The 25,712-nt window shown below is 44.9% G+C and overlaps 1 protein-coding gene across 6 annotated transcripts in view; it reads right to left on the reverse strand.

Moving 5' to 3' along the window:
• Window positions 1-25,158, reverse strand: part of CLCN5 (Cl-/H+ antiporter 5) — a 97,916-nt gene extending 72,758 nt beyond the window's left edge. Inside the window, exons 1-7 of one of the 6 annotated variants that reach the window (XM_088444260.1) lie at window positions 25,033-25,158; window positions 24,313-24,386; window positions 24,143-24,205; window positions 20,240-20,257; window positions 17,572-17,728; window positions 8,742-8,887; window positions 6,687-6,786 (exon numbers count right to left, since the gene is read on the reverse strand). In XM_088444260.1, the coding sequence (XP_088300386.1) occupies window positions 6,687-6,786; window positions 8,742-8,887; window positions 17,572-17,716 (391 nt within the window). In that variant the 5' untranslated portion in view covers window positions 17,717-17,728; window positions 20,240-20,257; window positions 24,143-24,205; window positions 24,313-24,386; window positions 25,033-25,158. Of the gene's footprint in view, window positions 1-6,686; window positions 6,787-8,741; window positions 8,888-17,571; window positions 17,729-20,239; window positions 20,258-24,142; window positions 24,206-24,312; window positions 24,387-25,023 lie in introns of all 6 variants that reach the window. The other 5 variants (XM_088444259.1, XM_088444256.1, XM_088444257.1 and 2 more) reach the window with 5 other exon arrangements.
• Window positions 25,159-25,712: the final 554 nt, after the last annotated feature.

Genomic DNA, 25,712 nt, shown 5'->3' on the forward strand with positions numbered 1-25,712 from the left:
TGAAGGGAGCCAGCATTGGGAGGTGGTGCTGGTCCTTATAGTGCCACGTGGAGGTTTCTGGGGTACCTCCAAGGTGAGTCAGCTGTCAGCTTATACATGTGCTGTTATTATGCAGTACACCAATTTGTAATTATATGACCCAGAGTGGGTGCTATTATGTAGCAATAATTATTTTGGGGTGAGCATTTGGGAGGTCTGAATCGCTATTATCATGTAGGATTTAAGTATTTTTTGTTGATTTTGCTGCAGTGTGCTGGAGGGCAAATCCCTTTATTCTAAGTTCCTCAACAGACCTGGCTAATGAACGAGCCCAATCTGGTTCTGAAGATGTCTGTCTGATCACCTCCCTTTCTCTGCGAGCTGCTTCCAGCTCTGCAGACAGATTAGACATAACTGAAGTCAATTGATCAGACCATATAGGTTGAATTGGTGAGTCAGCAGTCTGAGAAACACACTTGTCATACAGCAGAGAAGTATTAGACTGTCCCTGTTTGAATGTCTCTGCACAATTCTTGCAGGAGAATGATTTTTGTGCAGCCTTAGAACCTTTGGTAGACATGCTTGCCATACACTGTCACACACACACAGACAGGTGAAGGGACAGCTGAGATTAAAACAGAGATCAATACAGAGACTGTAAGAAATGTAAAGGGGCATAGAGAGAAATATGCTATGATCCTTGCAGCACTATGCTGAATAGTGCTGTAGCTGTAATAAATGCTGTGAAACAGAAGTACTGGCCTGACTCTGTGTCACAGCGCCGTTTTGCAGACAGTCTCCACGTGCAGCATGCTAAAATGGCCTCCAGCTTCTCTATGGAAGCGCTGAGGCTGCTGGGAGGCTTGAGCAGAAGAAAAAATTAGACGCCCCCCCGCTATGGCGCTCTATTTCAGAGCTAGCGGACCGCACTTATTGTATGCCCGCCTGACATCCTGGCTCCTCTGCTAGTCGGGGAGCCAGGACACACTAACCTTGCTCTGCCTGTGCTGCCAGCGGCGGGCACTGCTATGGGAGCCCGCGATGTGCGCCGCATGCAGCGCATCTGGGACTCCCCAGAGACTGAGATCTCTGTAGCAGGAGACCTCAGCGCACGCCGCAGGCAGCTGCGGTGAGGTCTTCCCGGCAGCTCACACGGCGCAGACCGGCAGGGGCAGTGAGCTGCCTGTCTGTGTCCTCTTGCTGATTGCAGATTCGATTTATGTAGAGCCCTAAGGAGCATAGGTCTAGTTCCCAGGGCACAAATTTTAGACTGACCTGTAGGGGGGTATAGAGCGGGAGGAGCTAGCTACCATTCAAATTTTTTTTAAAGGTGCCAGCTCCCGGTTAACCCACTTCTATACCCCATTGTACTGAGACTCCAGTGTCCCCTAGTGGATGAAGGAGAAATATAACTTGTGTTTAGGTGCCTTAGTAACTACCGGTCTGCTTGCAACCGGTGACCGAGCCATACTCTGACTTGAGTGGGCATAAGCATAAATCCAGGAAGGATGTACAGATGTAAACATAGCATGCTGTGGATACCCCATACAAGGTGGCACTATGGGAGTAGCCATACGATCCACAAACTGCTTCATAACCTGAGACAAGGAGGACACCCAAGATGACTCTTGTACAGGGACTGGTATACTGGACTGGTGATGTGGCTCTTTATAACAGACAGCACACAAACCACCCTTTATCAAGTCCTGAGAGGTCAAGCTCGCTAAACAGGCTTTACATGAAACCAGCACAGGGGCCTCCCCCTCCTGATTTCCTTTACTTTTTGACATATCAATTGTAAAGGTAACAATGCAATGTAATGTGACAACCTTCACAAATAACAATTAAATGTGAAGTATAAGAAAAAAAACCACACACCTGCAACAGGGATGAGGAGAAAAACAGTGATAGTTACAACTTAACAGTCAGATATAAAAGGCATTATCAACACAGCAGCTAGCAAACAGTCACATACAATGCACATGCTATTTTGTTGCAATGGGCTCTGAATCAACTACTAAAAACACAATGCTTGGTATACAGGAAGACTGACCCAAAACCTCCTGAGATCAACAGTGCACTGATAGTGGACTTTGAGTGTCTCATACACGAGGCGGGTAGCAGGAGTGACCCAGGCGCGTGAAAACCTTTGATGGGTCGGCGGAGGAGCTGCTGGGGGAGCGTCTACCTCCCCTAAGCTGCATCAACCAGCCGGGTACTTTGGCCTCGTGGCAGCAAAAGCGTCTGCTGCCAATCCCCGGCATCAGACAAGAAGGCCCCAGCAGTTTAGTGAGGGCGCGGACAATCCAGGCCGACTGCAGCCGCTTCCGATGCGTCTCTCACGCCGGAAGCAAGGACTGCCGCGAGTGATTCCCCGTAAACAAGGAAACGCCTTACCTGACATTTCCGTGCGTCCGGTTACAGTCTGGGTCGCAGAATTGCTTCTAGCAAGCTCAGCTGAGACCCGCCGAAATCACCAGCTCTATTACTGGTGTTGCGGCCTGGCAGAGGTACATGGAGTCGCAGTACATGAGTCTTAATTCAGACGCTCAGTACTGCCAACCCAAAAACAAACAATAAAATAAAACACAAAATAAAAGCTTAGGACTGCCTGAGCAGTCCCGTTTCAAAGGTGCGTCTGATCCTGCCACACCAAATGAACAACTAGAAGCCTGTGGCAGGGGTATATATGGAGGAGGACCCGAGGCATCCTGGGAGCTGAAAGCTTTAACGGTTTGGTGCCTGGATATCTCCAACCACATTATCTCATGGTATGCCTGTGGATCCCTATGAACCCTGAAGAAATTCAAAATAAAGGAATGTTCTTATAGTCACATATTATCTGGAACGATCTTCCTCACACTGATGGTCAATTAATATGCTCCAGGAGAATCCAAAAATGTCTCATATGTAAATAAAGTACATTTACTTGAAGGAATCAGGACTTGTTCAACACTACGAGTCCCCCAGTGCCAAATGGTTCCTCAATTATAGGTCCATGTGTATCCTTTTGAGAAAGGTACAGTATATAACATATAGGGGTATTTTTGCAATAGCTCCCCCTATAGAGCTGTACCTCAAGGTCCCAGGTGATGCTGCCAGCAAATAGGTGTTGATAAAAGTACATTTACTTGAAGGAATCAGGACTGGATTTATTTACATATGAGATTGGATTCTGCTGGAGTATATTAATCAACCATCAGTGTGAGGAAGATCGTTCCAGATAATATGTGACCATAAAGACATTCCTTTATTTTGAATATTTATTTTCTTTTTATGTTTTTTATTTGTGGAGACACTGACTCTCTGCCATTTAAGGTGGGATCGGTATACCCTTGAAAAAAAGAGCGCTTGACCATCTTTTATTTTGTACAGAGCAATAGCTGCCTGGCTCCAGTTCCTCAAAGTAACTTGGGACCAAGAGGCTCCACCCCCCAGATTACACAAAAAGAGCTGCTGCTAGTGTACCAACCTCATTAGGGACGGGACCAGGATCATAAATGTGTACCAGTCGGCACTCAAATGTCCCAATGGTGGTTAGTAGTAATATAGCGAAATCCATCCAAAAAGGAAATTTAAAACAAATACTGTGATACTGTCTGATTGATGGCACACACAGTAAGTACAAATAAAAAGAGAATTGTGCTCCCAACAGCACCCCACCACTGAAGGCAGGAAGTGTAATTCTAACCTATATATTTGAATGTTACCTGCTAGAATGAATGCTTACACAAGCTACCAGAATATCAAGCCCGCAGTTTTTTTAAATCCTCTGGCATGAGACTAGTAGACCCAGATCAGGCTCGGCCTGGGCCTCCGGGGAGTCGGGTAAATCCCCGGTGGGCCCCCCTGCTTTGTAACTCCGCCCACTTTAACAAGGGAGCGGGGCCTTGCAGGGCAGAATGGTTCTATGGGCAGGGCCACAATCAGGTGTATTGGGGCACAAAGTGACAACAAGGAAGCCCCAAGACCAGCAGCGAGACCCCCTCTCTCCTCAGCACCGGCAGTAGCAGGCCATCCCCGTCTCCACTGGCTGCAACATCGGGACCCCATCGTGGCAGCAAGAGACCCCCCCCGCCTCCTCAGAGCTGGCTGCAGCGAGCCACCGGCGGCAACATCGGGACCCCATCGTCAGTGGCAGTAGCAAGCCCCCCCAAGTCCTCAGTGCCGGCAGCAGCGGGGCCTTCCCATGGGTCCTCAGCCCCGGCAGCAGCTGCCCCCCCACGCATTCTCAGTGACTGCAGCAACGGGCCCTTCCCCGCACCAGCAGGAGCCCCCCCCTCCTCAGTGACTGCAGCAGCGGGGCCCTACCCCGGATCATCAGCACCGCCACTTCCTCCATCCTCAGTATCAGCAGGACCCCCTGCGTCCTTAGCAATGGCAGAAGCGCCCTTCTCCCCTGCAATCATCAGTGGCAGCAGCAGGTCCTGACTCCTGCAGAGTGAAGGCTGGGCTGACTCGTGTATATTACAGTCAGACATTAACCAGGTACTGTACGTGAGGCTCTGACCCCCTACACCCCACTGATCCCTTCACTGGTCTCTTATCCATACCCTACTGACCCCCAATACTTCTCTAAACTCCAGCACTAGTGGGCCCACCTGTCATTAGTTACAGAACAGGGGGTGGTAGTTGGATGGGCGGGACCTCATCTCTCTGAGGGGCTTCCAGTCCAGTTTCGCTTCCTTTTTCCCATATGATCCAACCCCTATCTCTAATCTTTCCACTGCTTCCATTGGCCAGACTTTGAATGTGCACTGTAAATCCCCAAGGACAGTGTGTCTCTAGTCCCCCCTTACCAGCAGTGCTTCTGCCCATTCACCAACTATCCCTCTATCTACCAAGGCTGTCCCTTTGCCCCCTTTCCCAGCTGTCCTGTTATCTTCTACTGCTTTCCCTCTGCACCTTCCACAGTTGTCCCTCTGTCACTTTCCCCATCTGTCCCCTCTGCACCTTACCCATGTGTCTCACTACACCTTCCCCTGCTGTCCCTCTGTACCTTCCCCAGCTGTTCCTCTGCCCCAGTGTCATTTGTGCCTTTGCCCACTTTTCCATCTGTGCCTATTAATAATAGTATTAAACCTCACATTCAACATCACCAAGGGGGATACTTAACAACGGAGCAAATTATCATTGCTCCGGCGGGGGGGATAGCTGCTCCGAAAAGCAGCCGTCCCCACAATTAGTAACACTGCTACAGAAGTAGCAGCGTTACTTATCTCCCCCCTCAGCCGGCTTCTGTGTATGTGACCTGAGGTAACACAAGCGCAAAGCCGCTGGGGAGTCAGTGAGGAGATGGTGGAGGGATCCGCTCGGATCCCTCTTTGCAGAACTCCTTCCCATAGGAAGAAGCGGGGCTCTGGTAACAAGCACCATCTGAAAACTTTACGTTTTCGGAGTTTGCTGAATATTAGGTGGTCCTAGTGGACCCCTGATGATGGGCCATTTTATTTATGATCCATATGCCCCTCTGTCCTCCTACACATTAGACCAGAGGTTCTCAAACTCGGTCCTCAGGACCCCACAAAGGTCACGTTTTCCAGGTCACCCAGCAGGAGCACAGGTGTAGTCATTGCTCACTGGCACATTTTAAAAAGAACCACAGGTGGAGCTAATTATTTCACTTGTGATTCTGTGAGGAGACTTGGAAAACATGCACTGTTTGGGGTCCTGAGGACCGAGTTTGAGAACCTGTGCATTAGACTAAATTGGGCATAGTGCTGTATGAGAATGTATAATGTTATGATGTTTCCTTTGTGAAACGGTCGCGCCCCTCACGGTAATGAACATACGTACCCAATGGTTGGTCACACCCAATAAGCGGGCCCTGCCTGTGCATTCCCCTGGTGGGCCCTTAATGCTCCAGTCCGACACTGATCCAGATCATGTATATTCAATGCCGTGGTGCATGAAGAACAACATCATGGTGTAGTATGGTTTATTAAACCATATGAGGTCTTTTAAAACACAGATAAAAATCCAAACACAGCGAGGATTCACTGCCTACCAGATAGATAACAGTCTACAGCATATAAGAACATCGGCTCTGGACGCATATGGAACTCATGTAAGGTGTAAACCGGAGCCTTCCTACAAAAATACATTTCAAGTTTCTCAGTCTCCAGCTTACTCCTGACCCGAGTTCCATGTGTGTCCGGACAATTGAGAACGACACATTTTGTGTTCCTTATGTATGTTTTATGATAATTTGGTGGTTCTCTTGTGTACAGGTGGCTGCTCATTAGTTGCACCTTGAAAACCTATTTTCTGTCTGTATAACCTCCTGATCATGACAAACCCACAGGCGAGGAGTGATAGAGAGCCATAGCTAGGCAAGCATAAACACAAACTATTTCCTGTACATTATTCAGCTTAGTCATAGAAACTCTTTGGTACTATAGATCCAGTTAGGAGCAAATTACTTACACTACCACTGGACTCACATATTTTAGTTTGCAGTCCCATGAGCAAAAATGTGCGAGTCTTGGGTGAGATTGGGCCGCGAGAAGGCAAATTGTACATAATTAAAACGCCAACTTGCTCCTTAATGGATCGAGCTCTTTATATTAATTAAAAAAAATAACTGTCTTTACTGGCTCTTAGTATTACACACAATGAACTACTGTACAAGTGTATAGATAAAGTAAAGGAGGAGTTAAATATTAAGAATGAACAGTTTTATTTTTATTTTGCACAAATAAAGTTACCTGCCATAAGGCCAATCAATAGCATTAAGAGCCATCCAGAAAAGGCATCACTGACACTGTTCAATAGGGCCCATGTCGATTCTTTACTCTTACTAAGGATCTGAGGAAAAAAAAAAGTTTGAATTATTCCAGAAATTCAGTGGTCCTGAGCCATAAAAGTGCTCCCTTACCTGCAATAATTTGCATAAATACAGCATAATTACAATTATTATGGAGCAAGCCACAATTTTCAAGTGCAGATATTAGCAAGATACAAAGACAAAAGATTTAAGGGTCACTTTACTATCTTATTTAAAAACATACTTAGCCGTCCATTTCTCTCTTCTAATGCGATTCCTATTATTAACACTAGTCATTTAGTCACTGCATTCCCATTACCACTCCCAATTTGTCATCTCAGCTTTCTTTATTCCTATTTTAATAATCTATCATCATTACTTTAAACACAATTATTTCTATAACAATTTTATTCATATTCCACATTTAACGTCTTACCCATTCACCCTACATTATAAATCACAGGTTTGTGTCCCCCACCACCCTGCACCATTTCACTTTCTCCCAGGTTCACAAGTTTATTTTTCAGCTAATATTTAGTCCTTATAATATATCTTTCTATCCCAACTAGCTAACACTGTCCAGCTAAAAATAAGTCTACACCTCTCTGTTACAAATAGCCCTATAGGCCCCTGGTATCTGTGCAACTCCACTCCAGACATCCATCTTCTCCACACATCGTTCCACAAATGCAAATGTCTTATGCTGGCTACACACTAGACGGTTTGTATCCAGCGACGTCACGATGTATCGGGCGGTCCGTACACACTGCACGATCTGGTGTATGACCACACAAAATTTAGATGTTTATGGCAATGTAAACACAAACTATTGGAGCATACACACGGTCAGATGACCGATTGAACGATTTGACCAACGATTTGAACTACGAACGATTTTTGACTGCATTAAAATGACTGAAATCGTCCAAAACTGACTGCAAACATATCAGATGTCAGATATCGTTATCTGACCATCGGGAACGCGCATCGTTCATATATGTCAAATATGTCAGATTTTCCTTCATATATGAACGATTGAATGATTTTTGAAATAGTTATCGTTCATATCTGAAAAAAAATCTGACCGTGTGTATGCACCATATCACTACTATATCCAAAGTCTGGGCCTGATTCAGACCCGGTCGCAAGCGCTGAGTGCTCGTAACCGGGTCGATGGTGGCCTAGTGCGCATGATTGAGCCGGCTCCGTCGTGCGCGAGACCCAGATAGCGACGGGTACTCCGTCGCTCCAGGTCTCGTACCAAAGGGGGCGTGCTGTCGATGTTGAGTGACAGCACGCCCCCTTTGGTGGGCGGGCCGGGGGAGTGGCTGCCCAAACGGAGGCATTCCCATGTGAACGCCTCCTTCTGTGGCCGGCCCCACTGACATCACGAGTGATGTCAGTGGGAGAGATTTCGGCTCTGTTTGAGCCGAAATCTCTCTGGGGTTTGCGGCAACGAGACCCTACCACAAGGGTCTCGTCGCAAGCCTGATGGTCGCGATTGTCTTGACCATCGCGACCATCTTCCTGGCCGCTCGCTATAGCTGTGGGTGGAGGCAGTTTTAAAAAAATAAATAAATAACCCGGCCCTGATTCAGAGCGAGTGCTCTGTCACAGCGTCCGGCTCTGAATCAGGGCCTCTGTCTCCTCCCCTGCAGAGAATCCCCAGTAATGATGTCACCGGGACTTGCATGTGTGGCAGAACAGGGAGATGCCACCACGAATAAGCAGACTTCAGCGTACAGTATGTGTGTTATGTAACAGTGAACCGCAGTTTCCAGCTGGTGCACATAAACCAGAGCTAACAGCTCAGTATCTGGACAGAGGAAAGAACCTGGTGAACCACAGAGAGCCATGACTTTTTCCCATGTCTACCTATATTAACAATGGAAAGAAATGACAGAAATATACTTTTGAAACAAGAATTAAAGTTTAAAAGCAGTTGGTACTGTTCTCACATATGTGAATATGTGTTGTCAAAAACTGGACTGCTTACCTCTCTATGCCGGTCTCTGTCTCTGGACTTCTCTCGCACCCAGTCTATAGTGTTAAAGTCTTCATAAGTCCCCACACCTGGAACCTCCAGGAAATCCATCACCGTGGCTGTGCCATGTAACCCATTCCCATTATATGAAGCAAAGCCTGTAGGCAGACATAACAGCAGCACTGGTAAGAAGTGTCATCATATTAATCACATACTACATCAATAGGGTTATTCTCATGTCTTCACAGCAAATTATATACACATAGATTTTATAAATTACAAACCTCATTTTTAGGCTCTTGCACAATGATGAAGACAGAGATGGTTATAGGGGAGGGGGATAGCAGGTAGGAATCAAGGATAGAGATAAAGGGGAAGATTGAGTTTACCTGTTAGATATAATATGATTTTACAAGGCATTCTAAAAGAAATTGAAGTAGATGTGGTTCCTGTAGTAAGTGGCCCAGGTTTGCAGTATTGTGACGGGTTCCATTCAATATTTATGTCAGGTTCGATTGTAGAAGGAAGGAAAGGAGAGTGGATTTGGGTTTCCAAAGAATGGACAATTTGGCATTTGATGGTACAGGTGCGCGCTATACAGGCTTTTTCTTCATTCAAAAAGTATTGGAATTTTCTACAATCCCAGGTGGTCACTCTATTTGAAAGAGGGAAGTGCTCTCCTTCAACCAAGGGTACCCCTAAATACGTGTGTGCTGGGATAGAGAGCCCATTTAATGCTTCCTTCCTGGTTTTTAAGAATGTGTGCAATGTTTACGATGGTAGAGGTGCTGCCTTTTTGGTAAGTGCCCCCCTTATTTAAAACCTGCAGCGCTTAGCACACATCCCATTTGCATTCTCCAAGATTTATCAATGTGTTGTGGGTGATTCTTTTTTCACAAACACAAGTAGTTCGTTTTCACTGACACCTAATATTTGTACCGGATCCCTAGAACAGACCAAAATAGTTACATTGTAATGTTAGAAAAGGTCAATAAAATTCAATATTTCACAAACTCTAACTGCGCTGATGGTAAGGAAGCAAAACTCCTAGTGCAGACGTTTCAAACTCGCGGCCCCTTTTGCATACTTTATGGCCCGATTTAACTATTCTAGTAAAAGTGCAATGAGGCCTGCCGGGTGAGTTCCTGCTGGCCGGCTGCTGCGATCGGAGCTCAGATCCGATCAGGCAGCATTCACCGTTCTGCACATGCACTATGGTAGCGATGGGGAAAATGTCCGGCTGACCTTTGCTGTTCCGACTCTGCCCCCCTCCGCATCCTGCCTGCTCAGGAGCACTGAAGACGTCCACACCCTCAGTGCGAGCAGGCTGCCCGCGAAGAGCGGGAGCTGGAAGAGGAGCAGACAACGGTGTTTGAATAACAAGAAGGTAAAATGGAGGTAGGGGGAACAGGGGTTGGAGGGGGACAGAGGGACCAAGAGGGGGCATGTGGCTGGACTGGAAGGACAGAGGGGGCTGGAAGGGACACATGTTCCACGTAAGGCTTACCCATATGGTGGTTTCTCTATTATGTGTCCCTTTCAGTACCCTCTGTCCCTCCAGATATAGGAGGGGGAATATATCTAATATATGAGGGGGAATAACAGCTCCCAGCTCACACTGATATGAGGTATTATTACATAGGGAAGAGGGAACCCTACCGTGATATATGAGGGGGAATAACACAGCTCCCCCTGAACATGTGGTATTCTTATTATATAGGGGAGAACATGTCCCCTGCTAGGTCCAGATTGACAGACTTTCAGCTAGGTTCAGTTTTTAAAGATATCACATCCAATAAAATTTCTCCTGAAATAGGAAAATTGGTGGCAGAATAGAGATAGGAAGTATCAGGAAGAAAACATTATACTTTATTGTTTTTTCCTGATTAAAAACCTTACAAATTGCATAGAAGACTTTTCCTTTTGGCCTACACAAGCTTAGACGTTGATTATTTGGCTCAATTGGGATTTTCAGTCTGACTGGCCATTACAGGGGCTTTCTTGTAAGAAAGGTAACATTATTGTTAGTGAATTTGCAATCATCCCCTCACCATGCAAGATATTCCAGTTTAACCACCATTACAGTAAAGTATCCCAGCCTCTGCCAATATTTGCAACTGATTCACTGTCCTTTGTACTTTCCTTGGTGATGCAAAGTGTGTATTTTTATTGAATAGAACCTGTAATTTACTTTTGTTTGCTGTTATATACAGTAACTATGCACATTCCTAGCTACTACCTTACCGGCTGTGCACAATATTATACAGAATATGAAGGTGGCATTTTGTCAGGTATTAATCAGCTGCAGAGTTTTCAAGTGTCAGGAAAAAACATCATAGTGGCACAATGGCAGCCATAAGAGTAACGTTATTCCTAGACTGGCCTCTTACAGACCTCATCTGGGTTCCTTGTAACTTCGGCATAAAACCCCATTACCATACTTTGTCCTGTTGCATTGTGAAGCGATACATGTAGTAATATTCTTACCTGATGTTCCTGCAGTCATTCTTATTCTTTCTCCATTCTGTCCTGTCAAGTAAGACTATATAACTTCCTGCCCGACTAAAGGTTACTTCTGCATCTCCTCCTCTTTCATTTCAGTAATCATTTATATTCCACCCTTCACATTCCTATAAATCTCTCATACTGTAAATAATTCCCTCTTTAATTCTGCCATGTCTCATGTATCTCCTCTAATTCTCAATCTGCTTCGTATCGTTACCCATACTCTGACTACACATTGCAAAAATTAAATGCTGGACGTAAAATATATTATCATCAATGTTTATTTATGCTTTAAGTTGGCTACTAAAGCTGTTTTTTTGCAAATGTTTTACTAATCCATGTAGCAGTATTAATATACCTTCCTAGTACAAGAACAGCAATCAGGTGAAATACAAACACACTTAGTAATAGCAATAGGTTTACATTTCACCCCTGACTCTGACAGGGGTATTCAATATGGAACGAAAATGCAGTTTCTGCGAGGATTTCGCTCGCATTACATCATTTTTGCCGCTTTTACTTTTACACCGTATTCAATTTGAAAACTTTTCGCCAGTGTGAAAAGTATATTGCATTCAACCCTGCGAAACAGTATCACCAAGGAATGGGTGGCGAAAAAAAGTGCAGAATTGGGGTTTTGGGGTGCAACATTTTGGAAACCACCCTGCAACCTTCAGACAGTCCCAAAAGGTAAACTGTCAAAAAATTTCAGTTAAAGTTAAAAACTAGCGAACTACAATCTAGGGGGGTCCCCAAGTATGCCCCAGGTGTTTTTTTTCATTGCAGGTGGATTTTTCACATTTTTTAAAACTTCACTTTAGCAACTTTTAAATATGCTCACCCCTATTTTTAAGAACCCAAAATTAGCTGGGACTACTTTTTTTTTGCCGAAAAAACTTCTAAATACTATTCTTCACCACCTTCCCAAATCCCCAAAATAGCAGCTATTGAACCTGTTTAAAGACCCCAAAAACCTTCAGCAGGACTATTCGGGGGTATCCAGAGTGATCCCCCGTGTCAGACCATCTTTTTGGGGGTGTTAGGGTAATTTCCCCAAAAATCAGCGAAGTTTTCGCTGATTTCACATTCGCCGGGTGCCATTTTCGAAGATTTCATATTGAATAAGGGTATAATCGGGAGCGCGCCCGATACTTTTTCGCCAGCAAAAGCTCCGATGTGCAGCGAAAACTTCGACCCGCATAGACGGCGAAGTTTACGTTTCATATTGAATACCCCTGAGTGTGAAAATGTTATTAAATATTAACAAATGTAATGAAATATAGTCTGTGGATTGGTCAAGAAATTATATAAATATTTTAAATAATACACTTTGCAACCAATATTCTTATTTTGCAGATCTGCTACATCTAACTGCAGTGCTACCAGAACCACCCTCTGTCCATTTTTCCCAAATATAAAAGAAATAATAAAATACAAGGTGACGACTCTGGATATAGAAGGCACAAGTTCAAAAGTATGTTGTGTTATTGGAGCATGCTGACCTAATGTGGTAATGTAGATATGTAACTTATTAACAGGCAGTGTTCACCAGCTGATACAATGAATATAAAGGAGCATAAATTTAGCGTTTTGTTACATTATTTAATGACTATTTACAGTATAAACAGCATAAAACATGCTTTATATAATTGCTGGCATAGATCATCAGATTAGCCATACACAAAATTTACAGTTCAATAGCCTGGCAAGCAAAATGAAGTTATAGTAAATACTCTAGCTCCCGTTCATCGTCACAGAAACAAAGACATATTTGTTTATTCCATACTTGTCTACACTCTCGTAAGTCGCAGGAGGCTCCCGATTTTTCAGGTAGCCTCCCGCACCCCCGGAAGTGTAGGTAGTTCTCCCCGAATCCTGCCCACTTTCTAGTGAAGCGTGCAGTATGGGGATATTTAATGGGGAATTTGCAGGTCTGTAGAGAAGGGGTGGGGCTAAATGACGCAAATTGTGTCATTTAACCCTCTCCCCTCCTTGCAGACCCGCGAAGCACGGAGTTTTCCAAAAAAGGGGCGGGATCTAATTACTCTATTCTCTCTTGCACCTCCTATCTGCCATCTCCTTCTGGATTCCTACTGCTCTTCTAATTTTCTTCTCTTTATGACATCTGCCTCTCTATTCTGCAACCAGCTTCAGTGGTTCCCAATCCCCCTCACTTACAGAATATAAAGCAGTAACCACTTCTTCCCGCCACTCACCTTTACATCTCTAACTTCAGCTGGGAGCACACCTGAACGATTTCACAAACAATGCGACAGTCCTTCCAATTTCACAAACAATGATACGATCCCTGAACACACGGTTTGAGCGTACACAATCATTGTTCCATTCACACAAAACATATATTGTCCAACACACTACTATTCGTACATGGTATTGTACATCATATCTTCCCATCTGACGTGCAGCACAACACGACCTGAGTAGTGTTTACACAGTAAATGGGGGTACACACTAGAAGATGTTCGTGCAGAATGGTTGCAGATCGGATGATTGTCCAATATATCGTGTAGTGTGTATCCACCACAAGTCTATGGGCCTGATTCAGCATGGATTGCAACTGCAGCAGCGTACGCAGATCGATCGATGGTGCGTACTGCGCAAGCTTATGTAGCGCAGTGCGTGTGCATGAGTTAGCATTGCGTAATTCTGCATGAGGGGCCGATGTTACCGATGTACAGATATGTCCTCTTGCATCCTTGCCAATCTCGCTAAAAACGTTTACCCACAGCAGTGTACGCTACGGTATGCTATGGCGTGCACTGCGATGGCACCATGCAATCCTATGGAGTCACGGGGATGAACGCAGTGCGCATATCCGCTCGCAGACGCACACCTCACACCATGCATTGCCCGATTTGCCGCGTACACAGCAAAGATGCAAGAGGACATATCTGTATATGCAGGACTGCAAGGTATTACGAATGTGAGATAGTGGTAGCGGGCATCTTTATGCTGGCTGTGAGACGGCTTTGAGTTTGCATTAATTAGCATATTTTTGCAGCAGACCTCCAGGCGATTACAGAGTTGCGATAACAATAGCGATCCATGCTGAATCAGGCCTTATGTCCCAATTCCCTCCTGCACACTTCACTCCTCCTCTGATGGCCTCTCACCTCAACTGTGGTCACCTCCTCTCCAGCTTTAAATGCGCACTAACAACACACCTCTTTACTAAACGCTACCCACCCTCCTGAATCCTAAATAACTTCCTCCACCTCTCCACCATTTTTCCTTCACAGGTGACCTTCCAAATGTTCACCCCCTCCCTAAGCTATCAGACAGGAACCTCCTCTCCTTCTCCTATCCTACTGAAAATATGCCGTCATTTGATTGACAGAAGCTCAAAACTTTGTTTAGAATTCACGCCAAGCAGAGTATTAGTACACAAAACCTACACAATAAACAAGGGAGTGCTAATGGTGCCCCATATCATTCTGGAGGGACCCACGGCCAGATGATGGTTGTTCAGTGTGTATGAACAACCATTATCTGCAGATATATCTTTTAGGTGTGTACCCAGCTTTATGTCTTAAATAGTTTACCACCTAATGTGCCAGGAAAACTCTGCTTTTGCTGTGGAACGCCTCAAAGAGAGGTTTGTGCCAATAAGGACGTTGTTGCAGCAGTCACACACATAGAATTATATGGGTGTTTTAGCTGCAAGATTCCACGTCATCTAAAATATAATTTTACAAGTGTTTTTTTCAATTTCATCAGACTCATCACCATAGGAATCCCTTTCTGAATGGCAATATCTATCTTCTACATCAGGGGTGGGGAATTTTTTTTCTGCCGAGGGCCATTTTGATATGTATAACATTATCTGCGAGCCAGGTGCAGGCCACGCCCCTCCGCGTGATGTCACTAGGGGCAGCACCACAATTGTCGGTGATTACAGCAATGCCCGGAGTCCGGAGTATCCCGAAGATGCTTCAGGGAGCAGTAAGGGCAGCTGTGTGACCTTCTGAGGCAACCTAAGGACACCCCAGGTGGCACTGCTGCATAGATTATGGCTGCTGGGTGCCAATCTAGACACTCTGCTAGCCAGATGGGGCTAGCAGGAAAAAGCTCAGAGGGCCAGACCAAATGATTCCGAGGGCCTTATACGGCCCCCGGGCCTGAGGTTCCCCATCCATGTTCTACATCCACACTCTTACCATATCTTTACCTTATAACACCATGTCAAATATAAAGGTCTTCCTTAGTGACAAAGACTTTAAAATTGTTTTGGATGTTGAAAGGGGGAGTGTCTATAAGAAGCTAGGCTGTTTTAGCGGGGTGCGGCGCCCTGCCCTCCATCTGGAGCGCCCATGCGCCCTGCCTGCCGCCGGAGCTAGAGTGAACACTAGAGTCTGGCAGGTTAATTATGAGCAGACATAGTTCAACCACAGACAGCATAGATTTATTATGTTGTAACTTTTCTATCCTAGGTTATACAAGATTAATGATAAAAATAAATACACTTTTCAGTTTTCACTCATTTAATTCTCTTGCTCCAGTGCATGAAACCAACCCTAATTTAAGGGCTTACCTCAAGTGTCTGTAGGAACATCAGTAGTGCTGAGACAGAGACTGCTCAGCGTTCCTGGCTCCTTTTAGCCTGGGGCACTATACACTGGACTTTAGGTGCTATTATTATTTTTTTTAAATTATTTATTTATTTATTTTTTAAAAGCTTTACAAACAGATCTGGTCCCAGAGGCAGCAGACTGGATACCTGGGTTAGCCAGCTCATCCTCGGCTTGCAGCATCAGACGGTATGTCGCCAGGATGGAAGAGAAGGAAAGACAAAGGATGGAACTAGGAATAGTGATCCCGCTAGCCTGTTTTAACGGGGTGCGGCGCCCTGCCATCCTTCTGGAGGGCAAAAAGCACCCTGCCCTCCAGAAGGAGGGCAAAAAGCGCCCTGCCCTCACAGCCTGCGGGTGCCGTCTTCACCCGCGGGAGGCAGTGTCCCGCGGATGGAGAAATGTGCGGTGACCCGGTCACCGCCGGAGAAAAGACGCCGGGGGCGTCTATTCTCCCTGTCTGCAGCGCTTGGGGGCTGCCCAGCGTGTCTGTAAGTGCCAGGCACACCTCCAAGTATGACGAAAAAGGGGACGCGTCTTATAGACACGCCCCCTTTTTAGGGCCACGCCCCCTTTTACTGTGATCAGTACCACCAGCCAGGCTGCAAGGCTGAGGGGATGGCACCATTGTTGTCCCTTGGCACCCTGCTGAACCGCTTAATGTCCTGGTCACAGCGGAGTTGCGGTCCCCTTTATGTGACTTCACGTGTGGGGAGGCAGGTATGACCCAGGGAGCATTATTGCCCTGCTACAGGGGGGGAAAAAAAAAAAAAAAAACTTGCCTGACCTATCTGCAGTAGGTTAGAGACAATAAAAAAGACACAGGGTTAGAGGAGAAGCCTCATTATACAAAAACTGGGAGCAAGGTTTTTTTTTTTTTAAACACCTATCTATACCTAACTTAGAAGGGAGATAACGCAGTGCTGCCATGGAGCTTCAAATAAAAAGGAATAGGTTGTAAGAACTGCCGTGAAACACTGAAGGTGAAATGCAAAGTGTTCAATAAAATACACGAAGGGGTAAATTTACTAAGAATCGTGTTGGTCCCGATTTGTCCCGTTTTTAAACTCTGATAGGATCGATCAAAAACAGCAGGTTTTTTTTCACTAATAAAATTAGGAATTTACCAAGCACCCGGTTTTGACAGGATGCTGTTGTTTGATGGTGTATTTGAGCGATCCTGTCCGTGTTGAAGCCCCGAGTTCCCTGCCCGACTTTCCCTCCCGAACAAGCAGCCTGCACATATCAGTGAAATATGTGCAAAAGCATAACCAGCCCCGGACTGCTCAGCCAGTCCTGGCTCCTAAAATTACGGGGGGAAAAACGTGTAGGGTCCCCTTGTAATTTAGGAACCACAGAAGCCAAAATAAACTATTTTTAACAGATGTGAAAGAATTGTGGTAAGTAGAATTCAGTAATTAGATAGAATTCTAACAAATTTTTGTTTGATACTAATAGGCGGATAGCACCTTGGGGTAAATACACCATGCAGTGTTCTTCTAATCTGCCGAATGTTCAGCCCCAGAAATAAAAGAGGCAATGATATTAAACACAAAATCAGGAGTGTTTTGTATCAATATTAGTGCTTCTATAAAATCCAACAGACAAAACCGCGTAGTAAATGTATCCCTTAGAGGAGAAAAATGTTTTACTGCTAGGCACAAGTACAATTCCTGTCAAATGCTAGAGGCCCTTTACCAGCAAAAATGTTATAGCTTATCACCATTAGAGTACAATCAATCCCCTACCTTCCGTCAAATCTCTGTCAAGAGGGGGGACGTCATCAGATATGGCAAAATCCAGGGTGGCTTCTGTAATCTCAACCATGTCTTCATCGCTTGTACTGCTATGAAAGCTGTTGAGGCTGGAACGGCGGAATCCCTTGTTCTCCATACCAAATGATCCCTGAAACAGATTTACACTTGTAATAAGTACAACAAAACCAAACGCACTGAAGAGAAAACGATACTCCTAACATAACAAAATGAATGTATAGCATACAACCTGTTTAAGAACAAAGGGCCTGATTCAGAGTTGGGAATAGAGTGAGAAATAGCACTTACCTTACCTGGACAAACCATGTTGCAATGCAAGGGGTATAACTTATATATATATATATATATATATATATAATATTTTTTTGCATGTAGGGTAAATACTGGCTGCTTTTACATGTAGCCCACAAATACTGCACAGCTTTATTATTACTCTACAATTTAGATGTCAGTTTCATAGGCAAACGCAGGGGGGGTTTCCGTCTGCCTGGAAACCCCCCTCCCCAGCCCACACCATGATCACAATAGAAATAGTAATATAATAGATTGTTACTAGTGCTGCATGTTCTTCTCAGTATCACAAATGAAATAATTAGCACCACCTGTGGCTCTTTTAAAATGTATCAGCCAGTAATAAATAACCTGTGCACCAACTAGAAGATATGGAAAACATGCACTGTTAGAGATGCACTGCTATAGAGCCCAATATGTACATATATGTCCATGGCATTGCTAGGTTCTTCTGCTGCTCCTCCAGGCTCCCGGACTTTCTCCAATGCTCTGGAATGGTGCCCACATCTAAAATAAATACGCTCAGCTCAGGCGGGATGGCCTACTGGCGCATTTAATGGCTTACTGTGATCACTGGTTGTGTATATGCTGGAATTAATACACGCAATACACTTTGTGAAGTACTAATTCTGCCCTCTTCATTGACAGGCCACACTCGCTCTAAAATTAAGCCTTTGGAAACCCCCCTCTGGAAATCCTGCGTTTGCCACTGAGTTTGGACACCAACCCTCCAACAATCTAAATCTCTGCACATTTTAAATCTGCCCCACCTGCAGTGCAACATGGTTTCACCAAGATGATCAGTGGAGAGAGATATCTCACTCTATTTCCAAAGCTGAATCAGGCCCAAAGTCTTTTCACAAGTAAATGTTATAAATGTGTGCTTTCTCATTATCACTCATTGTCAATTGAGAGAGGCTTAAGGTGTGGCTAGTTCTTACCACTGTGTACAGTAAATGAACTAACCGGAATGGGATGGTTATGCCGACAAGGCTGGCCTTGTGGGACGGAATCCCGACACCGGAGGTAAGTAACCCAACCCTCCCCTCTCCCCCCATCCCTAACCCTCCCTTAGGGGTGCCTAACCTCCCCCCCCTAGAGCCTAACCCTAACCCCCCCTTCCCCTAGCCCAACCCTAAGTTTCCCCGGGGAGGGTGCCTAACCCTAAGTTCCCCCGGTGTGCCCTGAACATAACCCCCCCCCCCAACATCCCCGGGGTAAGATACTTACCCCGATCCGTGACGATCGGGATGGTGGTGGTCGGGGTTCCGGTGTCGGATTTATGACAGGCGTCGTATCTCGATGCCTGTCATGAATCCCTAGCCGGCATTCTGCCATCGGGATTGTGACCGGCGGTCGCATCCCAACCTACTTTTTATTAGTGACAAAGATATAAAATAACATGTATGAATCCAAATCACACTGAAGAAAAAACATTGTCAACAGTGCAGGAAGTGACAGACTACAAAAGGAAGGAAAAGCCGTTTCCTGCTTAGTCTTAAAATGCTGATGCACGGTTCACAAGAAATATAAAATGCTGCAACATACATCATCTGTATGCAAATGTTAGTCAATTAGGTGAAATGTAATGCCATCTGAACAGTGTCCTTTTATTCATGTGTATTTTATGTTTCCACAATTTTATTGATCTAACCTTATGTACCAATTCTGAATGCACAGCTTGTAAAGGTTAAAAAAACAAAACCTATAGATTGTACTATCTATTTATAAAGACATAGGCCCTCATTCAGAGCCGTACGCTCTGAGCAGAGCGCACGCTCTGAATGAGGGCCGGGCTCCATTTTCATGGAGCATCCTCCTGGACGCTCGTATAGCTGTGGGTCACCACCCACAGGCTATACGAGCGTGCTTTGTGATGGCCGCGATGGTCGAGACCATCGCGACCATCGAAATTGCGAGCCGGAGCCTGCGGTTGAGGTTTTCAACCGCAAGCTCCGGAGTGATTTTGGCTCTATCAGAGCCAAAATCACTCCCACTGACATCACTAGTGATGTCAGTGGGCCGGCTTCTGACGGGAGGCGTTCCCGTGGGAACGCCCCCGTCAGGGAGGCACGCCCCCGGCACGCCCACCAAAGGGGGCGTGCTGTCAATCAACATTGACAGCACGCCCCCTTTGATCGGACACAACGAGCGAAGGACTTTCCTTCGCTCGTCGCGTCTGGCGCATGCGCACGACGGAGCTCCCTCCGTCGTGCGCATGCTCAGTGCATAACATCGACCCACTTGCGAGCGGACAGCCGCTCGCGAGTGGGTCTGAATCAGGCCCATAATGCAATGGGTTAGCCTATGGGGAAAACTCATACATATAATTAAAAAAAAAGATACTTACTATAAGAATCAGTTACAACTGAAAAAATGAAAAACCAGAGTTAGGCAGGAGACTCACTGACATTTGAACATGCAACAAGCACAAGTGACACCACATAGCAATCAGTGAAAGCGTTTCACATGCAGTGGCCAATGAGCATTCAGTTTGGTTATGGGAGGATATTTCATTACCCACAATGCATTTGACTTGTGTTGGAAGCAACAAATGGGGCAGTACTACAAGGCTCCCAAAAGCAAGTGGGTTAGAAGACATTGGAAATAATGTATTCCAGTGTCATCCCGGTGTACATGTGTTGTACACTAGTAAACGTATGCATTTATAATCCAGTTGGTACAAAATCTGTAGCTAAGATAAGCACAAAATAGTTGTAGAAACTAAATCCCTGTTTAGGGGTTAGGTACAGGAGCCTGATGGTCAAAGCCCAACAGCGGCAGCCCAATAGTCAATATCCTGACAGTGGCATCCCGTCGGTCAAAATTCAGGCGGATTTAGATAAGTATTTTAACCTTTACCCTAACCCACCCCTCCAGCAGCCTAACCCTCACCATCGGGATTGTGAAAGTCAGGATGCCGCTGGCAGGATTGCGACAGTCAGCATTCTGATGCTTGGGATCCTGACTACATCCCCTTTTTAGCTAACAGGGATATCTGCTAAGAGAAAGCATCCTATTGTAAGCTGAAAGCAAACAGGAATAGAACCTGCTCTATCCCATCTCCAGGATAGTAGGTAACCAAAGATCTATTTATTCATCAGTTTAAGATATAAATTAAAAGCTTTTTTTCAAGGCTTTTCACATCACAAGCAACAAAAAATATTTATATATATCAGAAGGTGTCTAATTTAGGAAGAGGGGTGTAAAACAATTTTATTTTGTTTTAAACCAAAGCTACAGTGGAACAGAAGCATATTCTTATGTTTTCAAAAACTTAAAAATAGCATTTACTCAGAAATAGATTTAAAAGTTCTAAGTTGGCATATTTATGTGAAATGCGCCCTGTGCCAGCAGTGGAATGGGATTGAAATGCCGGCGGTTGTGTGGATTAATAGATCGGCCATATCTAGATAGACAATAAATAGGTCGACAACGCTAGATAGACAGGGAGTGTAAATAGACTTACCGTAGATCAACAACGGAAAGTCTGACAGTAACAATAGATCGACGCTTCCTAGATCGCCATATATATAGGTTGATAGTTAATAGATCGACATATACAAGATCGACGAGTCCAAATTCAACACCAAATAGTTCGACAGTTAATAGATCGACATATTGAAGATCAAAGAGTCCCAGATCGAAACTAAATAGGTCGACAGATAATAGATCAACAAATAAATGATCGACACGTTACAGTTAGACAATACAAAAAGGTATACATCCTAGATGCTGCCCCGCTAATAGCACATTCCCCACCGCTACTTTGAACCGTGGCACTACAGGTCCCAGCCAGCCCTTACATCCCTGCAAGCACTCCTGGCAATGCAAGCTCCTGCAGCCCTTGTCCCTAATTGCTGGGCTCCCCCATGCTCTGCAGTGCACCCCTTCATCAACCCCCCTCCCCCTCCCTGCGCTCCCAGCTATTCCTGGGCGCCTGGACCTGGGAGCACCTTCACCCTGGCAATAACAAGCCTGGACCTGGGGCATCTTCTCCCTGGCAATAACAAGTCGTCTAGATTAAGATGCTGCCGTCTAGTTTAAGATGCTGCCTGTACCCCCTAATAGCCCTGCTAAAGGTATTTGGGGGTTTTAAATGGTCTCAATAGGTGCTATTTAGCGTCTTTGAGCAAGTGGTTGCATTTTGCAACTTTTTTTGGAGAAAAATAAGTAGTCCCATCAAATTTGGGGTACATGAAAATGGGTGCAAGCATAGTTCAAAATCACTAAAATCAAGCTTTAAAGTGCACCAAAAATAGCACCCAGCAATTAGGGACAAGGGCTGCAGGGGCTTACATTGCCAGGAGCGCTTGCAAGGATGTAAGGGCTGGCTGGGACCTGTAGTGCCACGGATGAAAGTAGCGGCGGGGGACGTGCTATTAGTGGGGCAGCATCTAGGATGAATACCTTTTTGTATTGTCTAACTGTAACGTGCCGATCATTTGTCGATCAGTTAACTGTCAACCTATTTAGTTTCGATCTAGTACTCGTCGATCTTTTATATGTTGATCTATTAACTGTCAACCTATTTATATGTCAATCTATTAACTGACGACCTATTTAGTTTCGATCTTTTATTATCTCTATCATGTGTGTTGTCGATCTTCAAATTGTCGGTATGCTATGTTTCGATCATATGTAGTGTCGATCTAATGTTCGTGACGATCTTGTGTTTGTCGATATAGAGGTGCGGTCGATCTATAGTTTGTCGACCTCGATGGAGTCGATGTACGGTAGTCGATTTATGTTTTGTCGATCTAACTGAGGTCGATCAGACAACGGGATACCGTAGCCGCCAGTTCAAATCCCGACTGAGGAAATCCTGACAGCGGAGGTAAGCAATCTAACCCTCCCCTCTCCCCCCCCTAACCCTCCTTTAGGGGTGCCTAACCCTAACCTCCCCTCCTAGTGTCTAACCCTACCCCACCCCTGTTGGTTCCTAAACCTAACCCCGCCTGCCCGCACCCTAACCCTCCCGGGGAGGTGCCTAACCCTAACCTCAACCCCTAGTGCCTAACACTAAGTCCCCCCGGGAGGTCCCTTAACCTAACCCCCCCATCTCCGGCTACATCGCTATTTACCTCCGGCGCTGGACGATCGGTCTGGCGTCCTGTCGGGGTCAACATAGGCGTCGGTATTTAGACGCCCATGTTAAATCCCCTGCCAGGATTGTATTGTCGGGATTGAGACCGTAACTACATCCCGCCAGCAGTGCCTCCAGGACATGTTACATCATGGCATCACATATAGGGGGTGGGCCACAGGGACCAAGGAGAAGTCAACTGCCCGGCACTAGAGAAATTCAGCACCCGTAACACCTTAAGAACATTCCAGGCACAGTAAATGTACTTTTCTGACTCAAAGAATTACACACACAGATATTTTACAGTCTTGAGCAGATTTATAACACAATCTTTACCGACTATGCATATTTGAACTAATACACAATGTTTCTTTTTTTGCTAAACTACTCCTCATATGACCTTTATATACAAGATAACAACATCAAGGGAACCATATAAATGTACAATAAGGCAAAAATACCATAAAACATGCATTTAGTGGACTTCATTAAAAATCCTTACAGCTTCCCCCACTGAAATGGCTCAACGTTTCCGAGTCCTAAAACTAGAAACAGAAAGCATATATAACTACTCATTTATTACTTTAACACTGTGGTTCCCAAACGTTCTTAAATCACGGTACCACAAGGCAAATAGTGGTAAATTGTGTTTCTTTGTCATCTTAGGTTCAGTTACATGGTGGACAGGGTTGCAATTCGGTTTGTCCAAATATTTTATGATTGGCAGCCATGACCACTAGCTTTGCCTATCACATGGATCATAAATCACAGGGCCGTAGCTAGGGTAGTGCGGAAGGTGCCATCGCACAGGGCACCACAGGTCAGGGGGCGCTGTTTGGGCCCATCACATTTCTGTTTATTATCATTCTTGCTTTTAGCTTCCTCTCATTTCATCCCCCAGCATCTCCTGGCCTCTCCTTTCTATTCCGTGGCCCTTCCCCATAAAGCCATGGCCCTTTTTTTGGTGCATTATGTCCCTTTGAAAAATGAGGGGGGCACCAATGCTCTTTCTGGCACAGGGCACCAAAAAGTCTAGTTACGGCTCTGATACATCATATAATTTGGTTCTGGACCACCAACCCGTGGCACACTTGCAAGTGCCCCGCAGCACCCCAGTTTTGAAACTACTGTTTTAACATTTATAGGTTATTAATGGAAGTCTCTTACCTGAAATGTTTTCATTATAGGTTTAATACCAATAATTTCCACGGTTATACATTTGTTAGAAATCTGTACAGTAATTAGAAAGCAATGGCATCAAAACAAATAAATGAACAAAAACAGCAAATGTACTGTTATGTGCACACAAACAATCATTAATATCCTGTTGCTCTTACCTCAACAGGTAGATCCACCTATACAGAATTTGGAACTGAGGCGTGAATTACCCATGTAATTTGTCATACTTGATCTAAAAAGTGAAAGATAAAACCAGGAATGTGAGAGAAAATGTATGGCTACAAAAAACAAATTGAGATATAACCAAATTACTGGGGTTAAAGAACAGATTGTGAAGTCATCATTATTTAAAAGCTATAGATTGTAAACTTTCAAGCAGGACTAATTTACCCCACTGACTGTCTAACACCTAGTCTTATTTTGTTACTGTGTTCCCAAATGTAAGGGGCAACGGAATAAATAGGTGTAAGGAGCAAAACAAACCATTTCAAATGAAAGCATTAACCCTAAGAATACAAGGCAAAAATATGTAAGAGACAGGCAGCATAGGACTCTCCATACAGTACAGACAGGCAGCATAGGACTCTCCATACAGAACAGACAGGCAGTATAGGACTCTCCATACAGTATAGACAGGCAGCATAGGACTCTCCATACAGTACACACGTATTACACAATCCCAGGCTGCCCACAACTAATGGGATGTGTGAGGAGGTTGCCATTGAGCTGTGGCTCTCCCATACCTTTGGTGTGTCCGTACATATATATATATATATATACACAAGGCAGACAAGTCCTTCCGAGACTCGGAGGACACCTATATAATATATATCACATAGCTGCTATATATTATTATATACAATACATACTCTGCTTACCCCACACTGTAAAAGAGGATACTTAGAGCATGTGACCAGTACTGATCAACCAGCCCACTTCCACGGTTCCACCCTGTCAGAATCTGTAGCCCACCCATAGCCTACGTCACCTATCTTGCGACATTGTTCCTCTCATAAGAGCGCGAACTGCTGGTTGCTGTTGTGAATTTGATGGTTCAGTCATGTTGGTTGTGTCCGGTTTCGTCCTTAACCCACCTACAATGATGGTCTTCGCAAAAATGGCTTCCTCCTTACAGTTTCCGTACAAAAGAAACGGAGTCAGGTGATCGTGCTGCGGCTCCTGTATGTACGGATCGTTTGTCATTTAACAACACAGAAATAATAGAATATTCTTGTTCATTCATATATATCCTGATCTTCTTATAATCTGTGGACACTGCCAGTCACTCAATAGCGTTACTGTCACTGACTCTACTGAGTTAATCCTACTCCGGGAATACTTCCTCACCAGGTTATCTCACACAACAACGTGGGTAGGGATCATTCACTTTCCTCTATTTGCATTTAAACTACAAAACAAATTGTTAGAACGAGGTTACTCCTCCTACAGGGGCCAAATAGGAAGCGAATTATATGCACTGTATTTTAGTATACAGTATAATACCGCTCAGGGAGTACATTTCTGTGTGTTTGGGTATATTGCATTATGTAATGTATAG

The sequence above is a fragment of the Taudactylus pleione genome, unplaced genomic scaffold, assembly GCF_031769625.1.
Source record: "Taudactylus pleione unplaced genomic scaffold, aTauple2 ptg000352l, whole genome shotgun sequence".
NCBI classification, from domain to species: Eukaryota; Metazoa; Chordata; class Amphibia; order Anura; family Myobatrachidae; genus Taudactylus; species Taudactylus pleione.